General features: G+C 36.9%; 1 protein-coding gene across 3 annotated transcripts in view; it reads right to left on the bottom strand.

Moving 5' to 3' along the window:
• The window catches only part of LPCAT1 (lysophosphatidylcholine acyltransferase 1), a 67,504-nt gene that overhangs the window by 29,063 nt on the left and 25,101 nt on the right, over positions 1-13,340 (bottom strand). For all 3 annotated transcript variants that reach the window (XM_065830358.2, XM_071804345.1, XM_071804346.1), the window contains 3 exons: positions 12,479-12,513; positions 9,854-9,908; positions 6,809-6,891 (listed from right to left, as the gene is read on the bottom strand). In XM_065830358.2, the coding sequence (XP_065686430.1) occupies positions 6,809-6,891; positions 9,854-9,908; positions 12,479-12,513 (173 nt within the window). The remainder of the gene's footprint in view (positions 1-6,808; positions 6,892-9,853; positions 9,909-12,478; positions 12,514-13,340) is intronic.

Here is a 13,340-nt window from a genome sequence, read left to right as displayed (position 1 = left end):
TGCCCATTGCCAACACATGCACAAAACAGGATTTAAAAGAATTAAAGCATCTTATCTGGCACACCTGTTGGCAGTTTTCCAGCCTTTGGACATAACAAAAAAAGGCAAAAGGAACTGAAAAAGTACATTTATGCATACATACACACTTTCAGAATTACAAAAATCAGAAGTAATTCAGGGGAAGAAATAGCTTTTGCTCACAGTGAAGTTCAGTCATAGGATCAACCAAGGCCAGATAGAGTTAAAGGGGCTCTTGAGTTCCGAAAATAAATCACAAGCTGTAAAGGGCTAGCAGTTTAACCCCAAAGGACCTTGATTTTAGCTCAGAATGCTGAATAGACTGAAGCTGGCAAACATATAAAGTTAAGTATTTGCGCTAAGACTTGCGAATTTTTCAATTTCTTAGAATAAAGACTGGCATATTACAGTTCACTGTAAAGACTGCAACTCACAGGATTTTCTACAGAACTGGTTACCAGCCTATTCCAACTCATCTCCAGGGCTATCTTTCTCTACTTCAACTGCCATGGGAAAAAACAAAACAAAACAAAACATTGATTTGAGATGCAAATTGCAAGTGCAGCAAAAGCAAGTGCTGGATTTTGCACCTGGAACACAGCAATCCTGGCTGTACATACAGACTGGGGGATGAGATGCTGGAAAGAAGCTCCATGGAGAGGGATCTGGGGGTTCTGGTTGACGGCAAGTTGAACATGAGCCAACAGTGTCCCTGGCAGCCAAGAGGGCCAACCATGTCCTGAGGTGCACCTAACACAGCACTGCCAGCCGGGTGAGGGAGGTGATTGTCCCGCTCTGCTCTCCACTGGTGCGGCCTCACCTGGAGCACCATGTGCAGTTTTGGGCATCATGGTATAGAAAAGATATTAAGCTACTGGAAGATGTCCAGAAGAGGGCTATGAAGTTGGTGAAGGGTTTGGAGGGGAAGCCATATGAGGAGCAGCTAAAGTCACTGGGTTTGTTGAGCCTGGAGGAGACTGAGACCTCATGGTTGCTACAGCTTCCTCACAAGGGGAGGAGAGGGGCAGGTGCTGAGCTCTTCTCTCTGGTGACCAGTGACAGCACCCGAGGGAATGTCAGGAAGATGTGCCAAGGGAGGTTTAGGTTGGACATTAGGAAAAGGTTCTTCAGCCAGAGGGTGGTGGAGCACTGGAAAAGGCTCCCTAGGGAGGCAGTCACAGCCCCAAGCCTGACAAGAGTTCAAAAAGAGACTGGACAATGCCCTCAGACACATGGTGTGAACTGTGGGGTTGCCACATGCAGGGACAGGAGTTGCACCTTATGACCCTTGTGGGTCCCTTTCAACTCAGGACATTCTATGATTCTACATTTTTAATAAACCAGGAGTATAACAGCTTTTTTAGTATCTTCATTTGGAAGCATTTTTTTCCTCTTCATACTACCTCTGCTTCCACAGTCAATTAACCTGAGTCTGGCCTTTTTAATGTTTGGCAATTTTAAATGGCCAGATGTGCTCTTCTAGCTTGACATACCTTGAGACCTTCTCCCTCTATTCGTTCTTTGAAATGCTGGCTATTTTTACTTTTTATATCACACTACATGAAATTTCAAAGTTAGCAAGTCATTTCAAAATAATAAAACCAAACCAAAACCAAACAAGAACCCAAAAGCCTTTCTGCAAACCCAATTCGTTACATGCAACATTTGTACTTGTTATATCCTGACTTCTCAACACCAAACAGCTCCCTGTCTAACACCTGTGCAGTCATAATATAAAAATTAATTATCAACTTTCTCATTTTCTGCATACCAATCCACTACAGAAACAAAATTCTGAACACAAACCAGAATGTGACTGCTATAATATTATGCAAAGTCAGAGAAAATATTACAGGCAATATTGTGACATTCTGAATCTACACTTGAACAAAAACATTTCCAAAATGTTTTGCACTGTTAATAAACAGAACCGTGAACTAATCTAGAAAATATTCCACAGGGCTGCTAAAAAAAAAAAACAAAAAAACCAAAACAAACAAAACAAACAAAAAAAAGCACCACAAAACCAAAACAAAAAAGCCAACCCTTTAAACTGGCTATAATCTTCAGCTAGGTTGCTGAAGATATCAAAAGGATAGCAAATTTGGTATTTCACTTCACTATCAGGTGTTTAGGAAAAAGACACACAAAACAGCATTGAAAAAAAAATCACTCAAGCTTCTACTAGTCATCTGTATATCAACTTCCTGAAGCAGATATTATTTTTCATCACTATGGTTTAGAATCATTGATGCACCAATTTTTTTTACAGTGTATCTCAGCTCTGATGAATCCATTCTATGCATCTGGTAGAGAATGCCACAATTTTGTACACAGTTTAAAGAGGTTTTAAAATTTATTTTTAGGTGATCTACTGTTGCCTGCTTTCTATCTCTTCTGCTATGGAAAGTAACCAACTTGCTTTACTGTGTACTTCCATAGCACTCATGATTTTACTGGCCTTCTAAATAATCGTCCACTTTTTTTTTTCTTTTTTTCTTTCTTTCTTTGTAAGATGAAGAGCTCTTACCTATTTAGTCTTGGAAGGCCAGGGGAGATAGCCCCTTTTCTCTCCTTGGACTACTCCTATTTTGTGTCATTCTCCAAGCAAATGAAGGTCCAGTCCTTAGAGTCCAGAGTTCACATCAAGAACACAGTTCTCATGATGGTTTAACTTTTAGACAGAAAAAGGAAGCTGCTAACAGCTGCATTTATCTCTTGTGCTAAGAAAATGGGTCCCGTAATTGTTGGTCTGGGTAAGACCTTGTAGCCTTGTACATCACAAATCTTCCAGGCTGAAAAAGGAGGCAGGTTCTCTTTGTATTGTCAGCATTCAAAAATCTAGTTCACCCCAGTTAACCTTGTTCAGTAACTACCTTTGCCTAATCGCCACACAGCATAAATAGTGTGCACAATGTAGTTCTCATCTCCACTTTTGTATATGGCCTGAAACCTAAACAAATAGATGTTTGTTATCTCCACCATTTCAATAATGCCACTTATACTTATCCTCATGCCTTTGACAGTATAAAAACGAAAAAGTCTTGAATTGAAAAGTTGAATGCTGAGCATCAAACTAGTGTTTCTGCAAAATCACATGTAAAACTTCAGGTAGCATAGGCACAGAGCACAGCAGTTTTTCCAAAGTTAGATTTGATTGGCCACTGAAAATAAAACAACCAGCCATGGGATAGGTCAGTAAGCTACTGTAGACTCAGATACTCAAGGCTATTCCTTTGGCAACTAGGATTATCATATCATATAGAGTGGCAGAGATCACATTCTGATGCTGTCAAAACCTGCAAGAAAAAAAATCTGATTTTGCCTTTGGAGAAGATGACAAAGGCTGGAAATGGATACAGAAGATTATCTGTGATACCTTTTGCCTTTACCAGCATGCTGGAAAAAAGGATTAAATTCTCAAAAGCAAAAACATAACTTTTATATGTCAAGCTGATAAGAGTTACTGCTTTAACAGTATGACATGCTCTGACAAGGGGAAAGCGATCCCAGCAAGGACTTAACAGAGAAAACATAACAAAAACAGATGTTTTCAAGGTCCATGTTTAACACTCTCCACATTAACTGATTTGAGCATCTACTGTAAATATAAAACTATGTCTTTAAATGTTTGTGTAAGTGGAGAAGAACAACAAAGTTATTGGAAAAATACAAACCATGAGAGAAACTTCAAAACTCCTGGTCAGTGTCATGTACATAAATATAATCCTGAGTTCTAACACCAGAAAGATCACAAAAATGAAATGCTCAAATCAGAAATGCTGAAAGAACTTAATTTCTTAAGTCTTTACTGTTTTGAAAACCAAAATGGCAAAAGTGTCCAGTTTCCATCAGGTCTCAGTCTAAATATCTGCTATATGCATAAAAACAATTAACAAAGTTGCAATATTTTAACATGCAACTTTTTCCTAAATTGTACCATCTAAACCATATTCTTGCCTATTTTGAAGCTAGTTTCTGTAAGAGGAACTAAGAAACCAAAGCAAAACAAATTGCATTTAGATGTTAGTAAGTGTCCAACAGGTCTGTCCACAATTATGTAAACAGCTTACATCTGTAATAATGGGCGAGGTTCCTGTAGACTTGCACAAAAAGCCTGCAGTACAGATTTTCACAATTAGCTGCCTGCACTACTACGGGTTTACTACTGCACAAAATTAATAGTGTTAATTACATACAACTAATTAGAAGCCGAGCAACTGACATACTCCTTTAAAATATACTCGAAGCCTAATGGATAGTAAGGTAACAAACTTAAAAATTTTGTTTTGCAAAGTGAGAGTGGAAGAGTTATTATACCTACTACTTCTTTAAAGCAGTATTTCTATACCCTAAACAGTACTTTAATTAGTTCACAACAATCAGATCTCTTCCAGAATAAAAGTGTCAATGAAAACTGGGTATTCAAGAATCTATTCAACAGGCAAAAGGCTACAGTTCAACAATAAAGAGACAACTCATATTTTCTTAGGGGGAAAGAACAACCAACCAAACCAACCAACCCACCCACAAAAACACCAAGCAAACAAACCAACCACAAAACAAACTTGAAATCAGTATCAGTAAATTAGAAACTAAGATGCATAAAAGCAATATGGAAAGATATAGACAGAGAAAAAGTTGCAATTGATGCAGCTAAGAAGCATAAGACCATTTTTCAAGCATAAGGAAGATATATAAAGAGTGACATATCTTATTACTAGCTGAGGATAGTAAAATTGCCAAGAGCCAAAAAAGCCATCACATGCAATAAATACTTTACAATAGGAAACGACATCCTGTCAAGTGCTTCATTCAACACTTACAGAAGCTGTTCACAAAACAAGATTATGATGAAGGCAAATAGATTTGTGGAGTGGAAATTGTACCTATTGTTGCACTCCCCTTGAAATCAGTGGCAAGATACAAGGTTTTGCTGCAGCACCGGTTCTAGACTCACAAATACATTATGATCTGGGACTGCCACCTCCACTACTGTAAAATATCCAGTATAACTTCTTCCAGTAAAATATGATGGGAAGGAAGGGGAAAGAACACATCTAAACAGATCCTGAAGTGATCTGTTGACACCTAAATGGTACATTGTCACCAATCCAATCTTCAGAAAAAGGAGACATCTAGATGAAGCAGTAATACTGTCCTTTATTCAGCAAGGCAGAGTGCAATGCTAGCACCAAATAGCACCTGAAGTGCTAGTTTGGCAACTGCTACAGCTTCAGAGCAGATTGACAGCATCTGAGCTGATATCCCCTATAACAAAATTCAGATGAATGAACTGGGAGAGCCTGAAGAACTGCCACTAGGAGTAAGCATCTGGAAGTGATCAGAAATAAACAACTTTTTGCTATGTTGATGTTATTTTAACTGGTCTACAGTTGTATCCAGGCATCAGCCTTCTGTTTTATTCCCATCTGCACTTTAAATTCAGAACTTTAATTTCCAAACACATTTATTTTCCCTTCATATCAACACAGCATCTACAGCCCCTTCTACATCTCAAAGCAAGCCATAATTGCTGTCAGTCATTCTGATGGTCTTCCCTTTAGACCTGCATCCCACTTCTGTTAACCTAAATGCCTAATTCTTCAGAGGTGGGAGAGAGAAATAAAGCATGAAGAAAATAATCTCTCTCCTCCTACGCACACGCAGAAGGGAAGGTTTTCAACATGCAGGTCTTTGCAAACTTCTGTAGGCTTTCTAAATTTGTCCTTGTACCACACAATCCCTGTCAGCTGACTAGAGTAGAGTTCAGAATGAAGGTTTCAATAACATGGCCTATCCACAGGCTGAGGACAACACTTACTTAGTGCCAGCAAACTGTCTTGAATTACCAATGAAAGTCTTTGAGGCCAATAGAACACTAAAACAGGTTGATTCACATGGATCCTTAAGGAAACTCAGAACTGGGTTCTGCTTATAAACCCGAGAAGAATTACCAGTTTCTGTCTACAAACAGGCCTTTGGTTGAAACTGGTAACTTAGAAACAGAAGTTACACAAAGGAAATTGAGATTCCACAAGTTCTTTCAAAATCAGAAATAGAAAGGTTCATCAGTCCTTCAAGAGTTTTTAATGAGCTCAAACCTAAGGGTTCTCTGTAAATACTGAAAATACCGACTAATGAAAGAGTTACTGAAATTACAGGAAAAAAAGAATGAACAAGAGAGGTTAATTAAAAATAAAAGAGAATGAAGGTCTGCCTATTCAATGTTAGCTTTATTATACGCTACAGACAAGCGTTGTAAGTGTCCTCACATTAACATTCAACTTCAATTAGTTGTTTGCATTGTATTAGTGCTCTATTTCCTATAGAAATAGCTTTCTTGTGCTTTACTATTTGAAATACCCACAGGCCAACAAGGAATACATGATACTATTTTTAACCTCATTAAAAAGTCAGAACTTAAAATGCAACCTCAATAGCATAAAATCCAGTTACATTAACTTTCATAAAATTCAAGTATACCTTTCTCCACAGAAGAATAAATGCCCACACCAGCAAATACAACTGACTTGTTATATGAAGACATGTTAATAAAACCCAACCAACAAACCAACCAACCCACCAACTCCTACAGTTCCTGCCATATTTGTGGCTCCCTGGGTTCCTCAGAGGTGGTGACTGCTGTATAAAAGGTTTTGTACAGACTACTGCAGATTCCAAGCTTCTCTGCAAGGAGGCAACTATACTGAATTGATTTAACTGCATTTTGTTGATCCTAAAATTAAAATCACACATCTATTTTTATTCCATATTAAGACATACTTACTGTGCCATTACAAGTCTGACGTTATTGGCATACAACACTGGATTTTTTCTTTCTTCTTCTGAAGGAACATACACGGGTAGAAACTGCATATAGAGAACTGAATTATACCAAGAATATTTAACATTTTAAACAATATTATAGTACTATGGTGAAAAGTGTGTACAGTTCATTGCTACTTACAAAATTCTATTTACAAAATGACTATAAGAAAAAAATTGAACTCTTAAATGTTTAAGGATACATCACACCTCTAGAAATTCACGTAAAAGTGACTCTGCTCATTTCTTACCTCATAGAACCCAAGTAGAGTTTTATCTTCCTTTCTTAAATGGGAGCAGGAATTTTTAAATAATTTAAAAAGTATTAGCATCTTTCTCTTGCATCCTGTATTGCTCAGCTCTTTCCATATAACCTGCTACATTAATATTGTTCTATAGCTTAAATATTAAGAATTCAAATTCTCAGGACATGAGGTATTTACTGTTTCCCCTGCACATTTTGAAATTATGACTGCTTAATGTACATATCAGAAAAGTTTTTATCTCCTGTTGTTGAAGGTTTTGAAAAATTTCTCCTTCAAGCGGGGCACTAGTTACTGGTATTCATTGAAAAAAAAAAATTCTAAGTAAATACAGATGGCCACAGAATCACAGAACAGTTGAGGCTGGAAGGTGAAAATCAAACCGGAACTGCTAGAGACAGTGTTCAGAATGGAATGGCCTATATTAGAAGACCTTCCAGCTTTTGGCTGTGTTTTTAAATGTTCACTGAAATACGATGTAAGCCCCAAGCATATCATCAGTCTCACCTATAAAAACCCTCACAACATCCCAATTTATGCACTAAGTGAATGTTCATAAATGTTCATAAATCCTGTGGAAAGCTCTGAAGTAGAAATGGAAGCTGCAATGAGCTTAGCTATATTTCATATTGTTACGTATGGGCAGTACAAAATGGGAATTATGATCCAGAAATTTCACTCTGTTCTATAAAAAAATTAAATAATAACTTGGGAATAAATAAAGTTTATCATTTAAGCAAATGCTTCTCAATAACTATGAAATTAACTGTATTTTCAGAATCACATAATGGTATGATCGGCAGTACCCACAATGCTGCCATTAGAGTTTTGTTTAACTGTTTCTCAGAAGTATTCAGTGATGGACAACTCTTCATTTTGGGTTTTGCTACAGTTTTCCCTATATGCACCACTGCAACTGAAAACCTGCCTTCTGAATGGGCAGGCTGATATTCATCACAATTTATAAAATCTACATAGATGCTTGCTTCTGAGTTTACATGCTGGATGACATGTATCGCATGCCAGAACATATATTATATGCAGAGAAGCCCAGACTAACAAACTTTGGATCCTGATCACTGGCTGTTTTTTTAATCAAAAGCATACTGAAGTTGTGTTATTTTGTTGTACATCTCCCCCAGTTATTCGATCTTCATCAGTAGTTGTGGTATAAAGGCTGGTTGGTATTTGCCAGTATCCCTGTGCTGATTGAATAAAGCAGGAATAAAAGCTCACAAACTTTGGAGACCAGGGGGAAAAACATGACTTAGAGGAAAAATGAGTTGTTCTGTTTTCTATGTTGCTAAATCTACTGCACTTCCTCACAAAAACAGATTCAAAAAGTAGCTCTCAAGTACTCTGCCTCATACGTGTAAACAGCTCCTACTATAGTATAGCATATTTCAGAAAGTCACTAGCTTTTTAAGTATTTTTTTAAGACAGCCAAAGATCATAACTTGTCCTTATGAGAGATATGTGTAAGTGACAGAAACTCAGCACCTGCTAGCAGCTGCCGGGTTTAAAAAAAAAAAAAAAAAGAAATATATATATATATAAAGAAAGCTCAGTAGTGTTCCCTTCTGTGTGAAAGAACCCATTTTACTTGCATAGGGCAGAAAACCATGTTCCTGGGACAGAGTAAAAATCCTGCCAATCAGCTGGTTTGTCTTATCGCAGCATGAGGCTGACATTTCCTGGCCTTTCTACCAAAAACAAGCCACTATTTTGGAAATAAGACTCTTTTTTATATACTATTAATAGCTGAAAACATGCAAAGAAAGTGGTAACACAAACCATTTCTATAACAGCTAGAACTGTTCAAGTGGTTGGTATTTTGTGCATTTGTTATTTTTGAGAAGAACTTATACCATAAGTAAGTGAACACTGAGCATAGCAACAATGCATACTGTGATTAGCATACATTATATGTTACAATAGTAACACATGTGTATATAAATATATAATAGTTCTCCCTGCTAATTTACCCTGTCATTAGTTCTATTAGAGATAAATAATTGCTTCATTATTAAAAAAAAACAAAACAAAAAACAAAAGAACTGCAGAACATCTGTCAAATATTCTATATAATACCTTTAAAATACCATACTTCTCCACAAAAATGTAACTACTCTGTAAAATGCATAAGGAAAGCAATTTAAAAGGAAAGGCTTTAATTGTTTTCACATTTTCACTACAATAGTCTTCAGCCTTTCCTCAAAGGAAAGTTAAGAATATCCATGGACATTTTTTCTTGTGTTTTCCAATTTCACATTCTGAACAGTGCAACCTAATTAAAAAAAAAAAAAAGCCAGACATATTAAATAACCTATGTGGCCTATATGGAACCACTTGCAACAAATTTTTCTCTAATTTGTACACCATCATTCACACACTTGGATATGTAACACACACAGATGGCATACTAGTTGGAATAGCAACCAGGCCACTTAAAGACAATAAATTTCTTCACAAAAGATTCTAAACAGGCAGAAATCTATCTACTCAATTTAAATGAACAAGAAAGTAAAGTCTCAAGCCAAGTGAAAAACTGTATTTTGTTATTCCATATTTAGGCTACATTTCCAGGTACAGAAGCCAATTGTCTAAAATATAAGTTGTATTTTAACCTGTTTTTACAGACTGTGTTAACATATGAAGTTTAAGTACAAACTTTTACTGCAGAATTAAGTACAGTATTATGTATTCTGATACTGCTCAGAATACACTAGGGTTTTTTTACTGACCTCAATTTCCACAGAATTGTGAAACTGACACAAAGTAAGCCACAGAATTTCTAACCTAAAAGGGGAAAAAAAAAAGGAAAAGGATGGAGGAAAAAATGTATTTGTAATAAAACAGTAGTACATTATGCTCCAGAGTCTTCAAGTAGCATTCCTACTTGTAGGCATAATCATATTCAGATTAAAATCTTAACAGAAAAGGTCTTTGAGAGTACTTCCATAAGTTACATTCCGTAAGGTGGACCAAAAGCAATTTACACTGAAGCTGCATCTTAAAAGATACCCAAAAGCAGGAAGACAAACAGTAATACGATCTACAGGTACTAATACATACAGTAAGATATGATGCATTCATAGTGTGTAAAGAAAAATAAGTCTGTTTCAGGAAAATGGTATATTCAGTGTAGTGTTGGCAAGATTTTCTCATTACTTTGGCTTGGAATTAGAGTTCACTATACTTCAGAAGTCTGCTGCTGAAATGCAGTACATGTGCTTTAGTAGCCTAAGACATAAGATACTGGAATCAACTTGACCTCAGCAAGCAGGAAGATTCAAATCCAGCAAAGGATTTAGTAAACCTAAATTAGGGAGCAGCATTAGTAGGCACATTCTATTCAGTATGTAGGTAGTTACAGCAGTCAGTCATTGTGAGGGGAGGGCTGGTTAAAATCCTCTTAGGTAGATAAAGTGCAGATCCTAGCAGCAACACCCTACTCTTCCCTCCCCCCCCCCCCGCCCCTTCTTTGCTACTGAACTTCAAATACATTAAGGGAAAGAAAAGGTGCAAGAACAACAATGGAACTTGTGATCTCAAGCTTACATCACTGAATGAAATGTGACAAGCCTGGTTTCTAGGTCCTTGCCCAAGATCATTAAAAAACCCCAATAAGTTACGAGTTAACATTTTGCTCTGACAACTCTCTGTAATCCTCAAAAGCTAAACCTTAAACTATGAATATCAATTTAAAAAAAAACTGGTAGAACCTGTATCTAGCTCAAGTCAGATGCAGAGAAAATTTAAGTTGTATGCTATACTCAATCTTTGTCTTCAAGGTAGAATCAGTTGAACTGCTCTGAATACTGTTAAACTAGTAAAAACAATACTTTCCATAAGTGGAATAAAGCATATAGTTTCCATGTAACAAGTTTTCAACCCATTTTAAAGGCTACATCGAATTGGAACAAACAGAACACACCTAAGCACAGCAGCATTTCCAGATTAAGTTTTGGCTACCACTATGACAGGAGAGACAGTTGCTGAGAAAGTGACTACTGTTAAGACATCAGAAATACATTTTAGGTCACTCAGGAGAATTAATCACAATTAAGTAAAGCTGCAATTTAAACTGACCCAGTGGATTTGCATAACATCATGCACTGCCTCAGATTCTGATTCAGTTTTAATTTAATTTACTTCATCAGCACAGGTCAGCACTTCTGAGTAAGGGTTTTGTACCCATTAGAGCGATTTGAGGCAACACACTTGCAAGTTCCTTTCCTCTTCTCCCTCCTCATATGTGTTTTTGACTTCTCAGGTAGACACTAAGCTGGAAGTAAGCTACTCACCCTGCTCCACCCTGGCCAAGTTAGTGTGCTAGATGAACTGGAGTGCCAATGCAAGGGAAGAGGTAGGAGCTCACAAGGAGAACACAGAAATCCCTGCATGCAGTAAATGCTGCAGTACCTGCTTCCTTTAGACACCATCATGGATTCATCTACCTTCAATGTGATGACTTAATTGAAAGCTGAAATTTTAACAGTAATCAAGTCTCCAAATCTAGACATGTCCTTAATTAGACCTGGTTCCCAGTCCATTTGAAGGTGCAAAATTAATTGACAGAATTCTAAATTACCTGAGTCTCAGCTAATCCCAACGGTTTCTTTGCTGGTACTAAAATATAGGATCTCAGGTGGGACATTCAAAACAACAACTCCCAAGAAAGAGGTTAAAGGCAAGCCATTAACCATAGGATCCCACTTCCCATTACTTAGGGTTCAAAATGTCTTGTTTTAATCTTCATCTAAAAATTTTAGAAATTCTACTCCAATCCCAATACGAAAAAAATGCTAAAAAATTTAAACAAGCAAAACCTGCTTCATGTAGTATGTTACATTACATGAATTTGCCAAGGAACCTCTAGAATAACAGATTGTTTTAAAAAAAATAGAAGCTGGGCAAGATAACGAAAATAGTATCTCCAAACTCCCTGAGTGGGTTGACAGTTTCCATGGGACTAGACCAACTTCAAACAATAGCCATACAGCTTTCATACAGAAACAGAGCAAACTGATTTGCAGGCAATAAAAAATGTAGAGCAGAAGCAACTTGTTTTACTCCAGGTACTTGGCTAAAATATATATATATATCTATATGAAAATTAGAAATAAAAACCTAAAATCCGTTCTGCAAACCACTGAAATCATAGCAGAAATACACTGTCTATACATGGATTCCTCTAATTAAATATTGTCATAATTGGGGAATAACAGATAAAAGACACAAATCCATCCCAAAGAATAATCCGATAACCAGCAAATACTACTTGACAACATAGGCCTGTAAGTTATGTAAATGGAAACTAACGAAGGAAAGCAATCATGATACAAGCAAAAAAACATAAAACTTACGCTCCTGGCCCTTGCCACGTCCATGTGATTGTATCCTAAGAAAAGAAGCATGACAGTTGCACTTAGTTACTGTACTTCAAACTCTTGTTACATTATAGACAGTATAACTGATGACATATGACTAAAACGTTTTCATGGAAACTTCAGTGCCCTCTTCATGTAAGTTCTTAGCCCCAAGATGAATCAGCATACCTTTCACATACCTAAGAAATACCCAGTAACCCAGCCCTTAAACACATAGTATCTATATTCATAAAACATTTAAAGATCCAGGGATTCTTCAAATGCTGTTAGCCTTGGAAACTAGAGTTATTTACTAAAGCTGATGTTCCTTGATATGCACAGTCCACACGTATTTTCTTAATCCACCCTGCTCGACAGCATGTCACTCAAGTGTTCACTTTACTTGGACCTCCCAGCAATAGAAATGAACACTCTAACTCTTCTGAAGGGTTTGGGACCTTTGGAGATGACCAAAAGGAAGTTTGTTCAACTGACATGAAGCAGCAGAACAAGACAGACCTTATGTCTTACCTCAAACAGTATTTTTCCAGTTGCCTTTACTCACAGACAGCATACATCCACCTGCTTGATCTAAATATCAACAGGTATGTTATACTCTGTTTCCCTGAAAGCAAGACCTACCCTGAAAACAAGCCCTAGCATGATTTTTCAGGATTTTTGAGGATGCAAAAACTGCAAAATAAGCCCTAGGTACAGTTCATGAAAAAGTCAATTTGAATAGTGTCCAGGCAGCTATACATGTAAAAAAGTAATAAGTTTTGGAGCCAAAAATTAATATAAGACCCTAACTCATTTTCAGGGAAGACATCTAAACCCACCAATTTACTCTTGAGCAAAA

This window comes from Patagioenas fasciata, chromosome 2, assembly GCF_037038585.1.
Source record: "Patagioenas fasciata isolate bPatFas1 chromosome 2, bPatFas1.hap1, whole genome shotgun sequence".
NCBI lineage: Eukaryota > Metazoa > Chordata > Aves > Columbiformes > Columbidae > Patagioenas > Patagioenas fasciata.
This window is presented reverse-complemented; position numbering and strand designations above follow the sequence as displayed.